The 11,550-nt window shown below is 32.4% G+C and overlaps 1 protein-coding gene across 4 annotated transcripts in view; it reads left to right on the top strand.

The window, feature by feature from the left end:
- The window catches only part of NOL4 (nucleolar protein 4), a 255,115-nt gene that overhangs the window by 75,749 nt on the left and 167,816 nt on the right, over positions 1–11,550 (top strand). For all 4 annotated transcript variants that reach the window (XM_004683823.2, XM_004683822.2, XM_012725972.1 and 1 more), the window contains exons 3-4: positions 4,606–4,717; positions 5,575–5,687. In XM_004683823.2, the coding sequence (XP_004683880.1) occupies positions 4,606–4,717; positions 5,575–5,687 (225 nt within the window). The remainder of the gene's footprint in view (positions 1–4,605; positions 4,718–5,574; positions 5,688–11,550) is intronic.

The following is an 11,550-nucleotide window of genomic DNA, read 5'->3' as shown; positions in this document are numbered from 1 at the left end:
TTTTTTTTATTATGATGCCTTACAAAAATACTATGAATGAAACTATCTGTATTTTGTTTTTTCTTTATGGCTTATTTCATTAAGTATGGAACCAGATTTTTCATTAATCATGAAGCCAGTGTATCTTCTACTTGTTTAACAAATTAGTCAATACTCTGAAATGTCATCTCCTCGCCTGTTAATCTGTTTCTTCTCCTGTTAGCAAGTAGTAACCTATTTGTGGTATTGTTGGATTAAATGATAAAATCCATGTAAATTTATTACTTAGTATTAATCTACTTATATAGTTATAGTATTAATTTAACAGAAAATGTAAACACACACATATGTGATATATATGTGTATTTGTGTGTGTATATATACATATAAAATTCAGGATGCATTTCTGTCTGTGTAAAACAACCAAAGCAAGTAATAGTTGTCATAAAATTGAGAATATGATTTCAAGAGTTGTCAGTTCTCTAAGAGCTTTGGGGTCTAGCTTTATATACACACTGAATGTATTCAGAGGGTCCTTCTAAACAGTTAAAATAAGAGGAAGGGTATTTGTGAATGAGAGAAATAGAGCAAATAGCCCAGTTTAAAAATTCGTCTCTTGCTAATTCTGCTCCCAATTTTCAGTTGTGACTTAAGTTAAAGAGATAAACCTAGTCACAGGGTGAGCAGACAGCTTCTAAGGTCAGAATAGAATAAGAAAAGCCTGGGAGGAATAACAAAGGCTCCAAAGATAAGGATGGCAAATTCAGAAGGGGATGAATAGTATATATGAATTTGGTGTAATGATTCCTCTAGGAAAGGGAAAAGTCAAGATTATGCAAGTCTATGATGTGGGAGACTTGTCAATACCTACATTATTTATTTCAGTAAATACACATAAAATGAGACAAAGGATCACACAAAACCAAACCAATACAAACCCAGGAAAATGGACTGTGAAACTGAGTCTATAAGATGGGGAGGGTGCACAAGAACCCCATGGTAGAGGCTGAGGGTACCTTGGTGTGGGTGTGGCATGGGGAAATGCATCTGGGGAAGTGGGCCATGTTCCTCTGAATCTTATACAAAGCAAACCAATATTAACTCAGTAAAAGTAGATAAGTCATTAAACAAACAAACAAACAAACAAACACATAGGACCTCCCTGGCAGCTTAGGGATTAATTCTCAGTGCTATCACTTCTATGAAATCCATCTTGTCAGGGAGCTGACCCACATGATGTAGTGACCTCTCCTGTCTCCCCCACTGCTCCCCTCAGCAGTGTATTTCAGTAGATCAGTCTTTATTGCACTTCACTCTGTTTCTGGTGAATCCTCTCAGCACTCACCCTCAACTCTGACCTATAGCCCACCTCTTCTATGCAAAAATAAATAAATAAATAAATCTTAAAATAATTAAAAACCCACATAGAAAGAGGACATTAAACGAAGCATCCAGTTTTTAACCCAGAAATAGAGAAGTGATTGGATTTGAAAATTGATCAAGGAAATAGACATTTATGCATGATTACAGTATTTTATATAATTAATTATATTATTACTAGAATGATATTTAAAATATCTGAATATAAATACGTTGGATTTTTTCCCCCATATTTCTAGGCTTATTTTGAAACTGCTGTTATATTATTACATGAAGCATGTTAAGAATTTGATAAATTGACTGTCTAGAAGAACACGTCAGTGAGTTCTATCACCTTTTTTTTGAACATTTATTTGAAGTTTATTTAGCATTTCAAACATTTACTCAGAAAATGGAAACAGAACTTTTCATGAGAACCAGGCCATCAGCACATTTATTTCAAAAGAGCTTTCATATGTAGGCTTTCAGTGTTATCTATGGATTGAAATACTGAGGGTTATTTATAGGTTAAAAGAAAAATATTTCATCAAAGGGCTTTAATTGTTAAGTGTAATTATTCAAATGTATCATAATTTTGAACTTTTAAAGAATATTTTTTTTTTAAATATTCTGAGGCCCTCAACAATGAAAGTTAACTAGGACACGTAATTTCAGAGAGGCTTGGGAGAAAATATTCTATATTGGGAAAAAAAAAAAGATCCTCCATCCTTTCTTTCAAGGAAGGGGTAATTTTGTCTTATAAATGAGTGTGGAGGTTTCTGTTCTCTTTGTGCCTACAAAGATTCCATAATCTGTATGGGTCACAGTGATCTTAGTGGGAAAGAAAAGATCTGAGGAGAGTAGGATGCCTTGGCAAGTGTCCCCATTAAATGAATTCTGAACACTAAGAAAACTGCACTCAAATAAGTGCTTTTATTTACTTTAGTAACATATAGTAGTGTGACAAGCTTTTGCCTGAATACCACTGCAGTGAATATTGTGATAAAACACTTTCTAAAAATTCTCTGCTAAGATATCAAGTGGGCCTCTATTATTTCTTGCACACAAATACACCTAAACACAAATATATTTGTGACCATTACAGGTAGCATATTTTAGGAAAAATATATAAAATGTAATATGAATAATATGATTATGAATGAAATAATATATTATTAATATGATAATAATATATTATTAATATGATACTAATATTTAAAATATACATAAAATGTAACTTTTCCTCCCAGGAAAAAATGATTTGGAGCTAACTGTGTTAGAGCAAGTAATGCAACTGAGTTAGATTGATATAAACCTGTCTAGAAGAAATTCCTACACAACTGCTATGAGCCCTGGGAAAGCACAAATGATAAAAGTGCAGAATATCAGGACCATTGACCTCAATGAATGTTATGTTTTTCAAGTCTTCCACTTTCCTATCTTTCTTAATAGGGGGGTCTCTTTTATGTAAGAAGAGGAAAGATTGAGTGAAATCTTTTGAAAAATTAGTGGGATCTTCTTCTCAAGTCCATTTGATATTGAATCCATTGCCCACCCCTACTAGTTCCAGTAGACTATGGCCGCACATGAGTTAAAATATGAAGTATCAGGCCTAGGCATGCGCTCCTTTTTTTTTCTAAGTTATTGTAAAATAGATTTTAGGAATGTCAGAAACAATGACATCTATCCTAAAGAAAATCATTAGACTTATTCACAACACTATTGTTAGTTCCCTCTGTAAAATATATGAATAGGAATTAAATTCATGTGTACAATGTACAGAGAAGGAGACAGTAGCGAGAGTGAGTGAAGACTTGCATTGTATCTCCTTATCCAATAATGTAAAATAAGTTCATGACATACTATAGATGAAATTATTCTGTTTTGATCCTTAGAATTTCTTTGATCATGTTAGAAGTATTTTTTAAAACCTTTATATCTTAATTTACAAATAATATTTACATTAAAGTCAAAGTTTCTTGTTGCTGATCTTGCTAGAATTGAACTTTCATTACCAGTATCTACATCATTCATGGCAGAGTTTAGTCATAGAGTTGTCCCTTTTCTTTGGTATCTCATGGCTCTTTCCCCTGGGAGTCAAAGGGATAAACTAAGTGATATGAACTTATTTTAATGTTAAGTCAGAGTCTTAGGATATGGAATTTTCTCAATGACATCCTTCTATAGAATAGATAAGCATAAGTTATGTTATTGACATTAATGGAATTGATACATATGTACACTTAATTGTACATGAGGTACATATTTTCCTTTCTTTTCACATCATTGCTCATAATGGCTATATATACCTTTGTGAAATAGTCTGTGCTACTTTGTCTAATGTACAACTCATTCATTCCTCTTTTTTACCTCTTCATTTATCAGGGTTAGTGCTCTGCTAGAAAACTAATGCCCTCTGTCACATTTCTTAGTGTATCAGCTCTTATTTGGAGGTATTTAACAATTAGCTTTACCTCAAAAATTATTTATTTTGATCAGAGATATACATTGGTTTTTAAAAATTCAGCATTTAATAAATCACAACCAGTAGTAGTGATTTATATCTTGATTTTAGATCAATAATTCTGAAACTGGAAGCTTTATCTATGTAGGGTGCAAGAAAAACTTAACCCTGATTATTAATGTGAACAATTGTGGACATAAATTATGAGAAATTAACATAACGTAGTCAATGAAATATGTGGCCAAATGTATTTCTATGTGTGTCATTTTCTGTGGAAGGTATGATTTAAGGTAGAATATATGTGCAAAATTCTGTTAGAATATTTTATTCACATTTAAACTATTTTGAAAACAGCAGTGAAGAAATGCTTATTAATGCAAAATCCAAAGTTCTATACTTCCACTTGAGGAGAAATTGAAAAAAATATGTAAAATTGGATACAATTTGGATGGTGCTAGTAGTAAGCTTAAAACAATGTTGACAATTTTTAAATAAATGTATCACTATAATATCTATATACAATTATTATGGTTATTTCTCCTAAGAGAAATAATACAAACAGATATCCACACAGATGTGGTTGATCTTTTTCTCCACATCATTTGGTTAGCCATCATTAAGAGACATGCAATCAAGTTGGATAGATATTTCTTGAAATGATGCATGGTATGCAGTGCATGCTTTCATTGTGCTTCCTGCCATTATGGAATAATGTGTCTTATTTGGAAATACAATGATCATTTCTATTGAATCTTGCTTAGTTAGCTTAAATAATAACACCTCTATTTTGTGAATCATTTCAGATTTCAGAGAGCTATGCCTTCCTACCAAGAGAAGCGGTGACACGGTTTCTAATGAGCTGCTCAGAGTGCCAGAAAAGAATGCATTTAAACCCAGATGGAACAGATCATAAAGGTAGCCACAGTGTCAAATAGTGAGATTTAAAGTAATTTTATTCGTAATGGCAATTTATAAAAATGTGATAGACTGAAACAGTTCAACAAGTCAAATCATCCCTTTGATTCAAGAAGTAGCTGATGAATTTTGAATATCTAGTCACAAAGTAATTTAGTGCCTATTCTTAGGGAAAAAGTCAGTTTCAACTGTGGCATAGAACAGTTTTTCAATAATAATATTTTAATTTTTACTTATTTTGTGTATTTCATGGTATTTTAGATAGATTCAGAAAGGAAATGGATGTTCCTTTCATTTCCTGTTTCTAAAAGTGATGAATAGTATGGCATTTCACTGAATTTTTTTGTGTGAAAATTGAAATTTGGCTTCAGCTTTCTTTAAAAATCATCCATTTTCTTCATCTAGTAATTTCTTTTAGTAATTAAATTATTGTTAAATACACAATTATGCTAGCTTTCTTCTGTGTGTTTGAGGATGTGTAGACTGGCTAAAAAATTAATGAAAAAAGCATACTTCCATTTGAATTAAGCAATGCACATAGAAAGTAGATGCGCAGCAAGGGTGAAAAATACAGAAATACAAGTAATTATGTTACACTCAATATTAGCTTCACTCCTCATACCCAGGATATTAAAAAGGGACATTGTGGTCAGAAAAAACAAGTTCATCTACTGTTAATTTGCCAACTTTGTAGACCCTTTCAGTTATTTTGTCTACAAGTCATGCACACTGCTACCCATCATTTAACCTCTTGGCATCTAGAAACACTTTAATATGAGCAAATTGGACCATTCTGAAATTACAGGTGGAATGCAAGGTGATGGCCTTCATTACCCATCAAAAATGTTTTATTACAGATAATGGAAAACCTCCCACTTTGGTGACCAGCATGATTGACTACAACATGCCAATTACCATGGCGTATATGAAGCACATGAAGCTGCAGCTGCTAAACTCACAGCAAGATGAGGTAAGATGGACACATCTGCATTTCTGTCACTTGCAAGTTGAAATGAAGTTTGATAACCATGATGATCATATTAAGTCTGATGGCATTTTGGAGATGGTAATTTACTTTTTTTAATGAAAGGGATACCACCAGGATTGCACAGATACAGTTATAGGCAAACATTTTTAGTTCTTAATAGAAATTCCAAACCAAAACATCTATTTCTGGGACTATGTGGAAATTTGTTTATCTCCACAAAGTTGAATTTTCAACAGACCACCACTGAGTTCACCTTGGTAAAATACCAGCAAGCTCAGGAAAAAATGTACCAAATGAGTGAGAATTCAAGGGAAAAAAATAATTAAATTTTTTTTTACATAGAAGAACTGGTGTGTAAGTCAGGTACAGGGGATGAGAGTATTCACCAGAGACAGAGTGGGGAGCAGAAAATGTGAATCCACTGAAACATACTGCTAAGAGGAGCAGTGGGTGAGACAATAGAGGTCTTCTGAGCCATGTTTGGGTCAGCTCCTTGGCTAGAGATAAAAGTATAATCATTCACCACCATTTAGTTCTTACATATACTTTAAAGTTATTCCTCAGTTAACCACTATTTTATATAATCCTCTGCATTTTCTAGGGAAAAGTTGTGTTGAATCTTTTTTTATCTTTATTAAATTATATTAATTTAGGTAAAGTTGGTTTACATCATTGTATTTGTGAAGGTTATAGGTTTAAACCACTACAAATGTGTATTTTCATCCCATGACCACCACCAATGTTTTTATTTAGTTATAATTTTGTTTTAAATTCCACTGAATTTGTATATCAAGAATAGAGTGATGAATTTGATGGCAGGTATTAAATAGTAAATGCATGTTTGTCAGACATTCTTTGTTAGTTCCAGTAACTATTTAGTTTGGCTTCAGAATCTCAAAGGTGGAGACTAAATTATTTACAAGTCCATACTTGTATATTTCCCTCTCCCCATGCAAAGATATACAATAAGCACACAGTAGGAACTTAGTAAACTAGATAATAAGGAATAATTGGTAGGCTACATTTACATGGTCTGTCTTTGGAACAGTTTCTCAGACTAATAAATTCTCTCATTGAACTTTCTCTAGAACAGCAAATGAAGCCAACTATTTATTTTTCAAATACAGCATTATTTGGTAAACTATTATTAAATTCTTTCAAAATTAATTTGTTTTAACTCTTGAATTATTTTTTCTCCTTTATTTAATCTCAAAATCTCAAAACCATACTTATATTTTTTTTATGTTAAAAGACTTTATTCAGGGCACCCAATAAAATGGGTGTTAGTGACATAGCAGACTCCATATTAACAGATGGCTATATATAAGTGATTTTAAAATAGTTGTAAAACCCCAGGGTTAAATACATGAAAGGCAATTAAAATATTAATATCTATCCATGCTTGAGAATGAAAAAAACTATTACTATGATTCATCACATAATTGAAACTATTCTTAGCTCATAGTGAACATTGTCAAATTATTTGTAGGAAGCTCATTTAGATGTTGATATGATTTAGATCAATGCTAAAAAGTAAGATCAACTCTGTGCTAACAATACAACTTATATGTGTTGGTTTGTTCTGGCTTCTAATAAGTTTAAATGTTTCACACAAAAGCAATAATATCCTTTTAAATTTCTAGCAGACTTTGGAAAATGACTCTCTTTCTTACATTTTAAAAATATTAAAGACAGACTATGTAAATTGGATATATGCAACCGCCATCAAAATATTCAGATAAATGATTATAGATTATTACAAAATTTTAGACATCATGATTATAGAAAGATAAAAAAGTCACATTGAAATGGAAATAAAGTGAGATATTATTTGGTGGTGTTATATTTGAATATTAATAAGCATTAATTGTTAGGTTAATCTATGTTTATTGACTACCTGCTATGTAACTGTTACTCTTGATAATGGAAAAGTAGATTAACAGTGAATAAATGAGTAAAGCTTTGCCTTTAGTATACTTACCTGCTCATGTGGGAGAGTGACTATAAAGGAAGTAAAAATTACTATGTTTAAAATGGGATGCTAAATATTATTAAGAGAAATACAGGCAGCCAGGAATGGCAACTCCTTTAGGATGAGGAATCACAAATTTAAACACCTTATTTGGGAAGGTATCACTTGAGTGAAAGTGAAGGAAATGAAATATGTATATGACTACATATAAGGAGATGTACTGCCAAAACCCTGAGGTAGGTGCATGTTATCTAGCTGTTAGAACAGCAAGATAGTCTATATATTTCATGCAGAGTAAGCAAGGGCAATTATCATAGGACAGGCTACTCAATCTATAGGAGTCAAAATCCAACTTTAACAAATCAACTTATCTGGGACATACATTTTGAGAGAGATTTTATAAAATATTGCATCCAGTGTCAGATCAGTTGAACTTATAAATAAACTCTTTGTGAGACTTAAATCTGTTTTGTGAGAGTTTAACTATAACTATTATTATTTTTTTTAATGGGGGCCTACCTGGTGGCACAAGGGATTAAAGCACAGCACTATGAAGCTAAGTACAACCACTGCAGCACAAGTTCAATCCCTGGCAAGGGAGATGACCCACAGGGTGCAGTAGACCTCTCCTGTCTTGCCTGCTGCTTCCCTCAGCAGTATACTGCTCAGTCTTCCTGTTCTGTTCCCCACTCTTTTTATGGTGAATCCTCTCACAGCCCTTGCACCTCTGGGCACTAGAACATGCTGATTAAGTGAAATACAGTGCTAAGGGGAAGGAGCAGGTGAGATAGGAGAAGTCAGATGTGCCATGTAAGTAAACTCTCTGGCCAGGGATAGAATTCATAAGGTGCTGCAATGGCTGTGGATTGCTTCATCTCTTGTACCACCAAGGAGGCCCAAAAATATTTTGTTTAACATGCAGGGTAAATAGTATTGGAAAAACCCATGGGCCTTACTGAATTGTATCTTACAGGATTTTACCCCCAAATTTCTAATTCTAGGTTGGATATGTGTAACCTTCCCATCTGAGTTTTTAACAAGACGTATACTCATCCACAATAACACATTTTAATGATAATGACCTGAAGTTGATTTGAGCACAGAATAGTGGAAAACACAACAGCAATTGGTAGCAGTGTCATTGTCTAAGTGGATTTAAGTAGTCTTATGGAAAACCCAAAATATTTGATGTAGTTTATAATTAACTTGCTGTGTGTGCATATGTGTGTGTGTGTGTGTGTGTGTGTGTGTGTGTGTGGAGATAAGCACAAATTTATAAGCATAGAAATAGCTGTTCTTAAACTGAAGATTTATTTGACAATAATTGTTTAAAAATGATAAGAATTTGAAGATAGGAAGATAACTAGGGACCTGTGTTTTGTTGTTCAGGAAATAGGAATATAAAATATTCAACCAATCTGTACAATAGCAAAGGAAATTAGGAGATATATGGCAGAGACTATAGAGGTGAAATCTGGAAGTTGAAAATTAAAATAAAACACAGACAAGATAAATAATCTGAATTTAAAGAAAGTTCTCAAAATAGAAATAAAAGTTCAATTATAAATATTTTTACATTTTAAAATAAATAGGTACTATTTTAAGTGAAAAGACTGAGAAGAAAATTACTTGTTACAATTAAATATTTTTTCAAATTGGCAAAACTTAATCTGCCAGGAATCCAAACTCTATGGTTATTCACCATGCTTTCAGTATCATGAGATTCACATAAAGTACAAACTCACATTGCAAGATGTGCAGACTTTTTAGGTTGGCATAAAAAAACTGAAGCAATCACAGAATGGAGGATTTAGATGAAGAGTCTTAAAGATGATCAGAAATATCAAGAATATATACTAGCCTATCAATGAAGTTTTTTGATTTTCATCTGAAAATATTTAACAGTTTATACCTGGAGAGATTAACATTTTTCTATGTTGATAATAAAATACTCTAAAATCTTATATTTCATGCACTCTTTTCAACTTCTTTGAAAATCTAATAATTTAATCATTTAGTGAACTTATACAATGAATATATGCACTTAGTTTCATTATAGCTCGTTATAAATGTAAGCAATTGGATGATTAATATTCCAATAAGAAGAGTTGTGAACAATGAATTATATTATTAGGAAGTCATGGATGAAATATTTTAAAAATCATAATCATTAAATCAGTTATGATGATAAGTACTTTAAAATAATGATTTTTAAAAAGTAACAAGATATAGGCCCTCCCTGGTGGCGCAGCGGGTTAAAGCACAGCATTGAGAAGCTAAAGCCACTTCCTCATGAGTTAGATTCCCGCCTGCCACCTGCCCTGGAGATGACCACATGGCATGGCAGACCTCTCCTGACCCGCCCGCTGCTCCCCTCAGCAGTGTACTTCGTAGATCTGCCTGTTCTGCTCCCCACTCTGTCTCTGGTGAACTCTCTCGCTGCCCCTGAGCCTCTGGCCTGTACCCCAGTTCTGTATGCACAAATAAATAAATTTTTTTAAAAAAGTAACAAGATATATAATAGTTGCATTTGGTATATATAACTATTTAATCTCTTTTCCATAGTTCCTAAAATGTTTGTGACAAGAATGTCATTTAGTGCTGATAAAATGTTTATTGATTACCCATAATGTGCTATAGCATTTTGTATAATCTGACTCATTATATCTAGCTTTTCTTTAATCATACAAATATATACAAATAGCTTCTTACACGTACATATGTGTTCCTCACATACATCTTAGAAATAATTTATTAGGTTATATGTGTGTGTGTGTGTGTGTGTAGTTAGTTAGTATATGGGATATATCCTAACTATATATATCCTATATATATGCCTATATAGTATATAGGATAAATGCTATTATAGAGGCTACATTTATGTATACCACACAGCTACTTTATAAACATATTTACCATATTTCTTTTTGCTTCTTTTCATATAATGTAACAAATACAAATCTTTTTATATGATATAGAATGTTTATATATTCTAGATAACAGTGTCAGTTTTGTACTTATATATACTTGATATTGTTTTAAATACCTAAAATATACTATACTGCCACAGTCCTTTTGTAACTCTATGGGACTGATGCTATTCTCATTTTATAGATGTATAAACTAAGGCACAGAAGGTGACATATCTGATAAATGATAGAGTACAGATCTGAATGAAGCAGTTTGGTTCTAGAAATTATGCTCTAAAATACCATATGATCATATATACACATTATATATATGTTATATAGTTGATATATATCATTTGGCTAAGTGTAGATATATATGTAATGTACATGACACACATTGGTAACAGTGATGTACACATTGATCAGACCTTTGCTAAAGGGAGGATACCAAAATTATCTGTGCTTAACGTATGGATCAGGATGCTAATTTGTTAATCTATTAGAATGCTCTGGTCTCCCAACCATAGCAACTCTGAACTTATACTTTGATGTCATTTTTGAAGCCAAGATAACTTCCTATTTTACTTTCTCAAGATTTCATATAAATACTAGTTCTAGTGTATATAATAAATGGGAAAAATTGTTTAACTGCTCTGGGCCTCAGTTCTGAATCTGTAAAGCTGGGTGAATGCTGGCCTCTTAAATCATAGGTCATGATGATGATTAATCAGTGTGGTGAATGGACATATACAAAGCACAGTTTCTGAAACTGTGTGGTCTGCTACTGCCACTGCTAATGGCCATGTTAATGTGAAAACTTTTAGATCAAACATTTGCACATTGAAGTCAAACATAGTGATTGCAATGAAACAATTATGATACTGCACACATTCCCCCCAGGTTTTCCTGCCTGCATAAGCACACCACTTGTCAAAAAAAAAAAAAAAAAAAAAAAAAAAAAAAA

Source organism: Condylura cristata, unplaced genomic scaffold (genome assembly GCF_000260355.1).
Source record: "Condylura cristata isolate star-nosed mole 26May11 unplaced genomic scaffold, ConCri1.0 scaffold00016, whole genome shotgun sequence".
In the NCBI taxonomy this organism is placed as follows: domain Eukaryota; kingdom Metazoa; phylum Chordata; class Mammalia; order Eulipotyphla; family Talpidae; genus Condylura; species Condylura cristata.
Note: the sequence above shows the minus strand (reverse complement) of the source record. Positions and strands in the feature narration are given on the sequence as shown.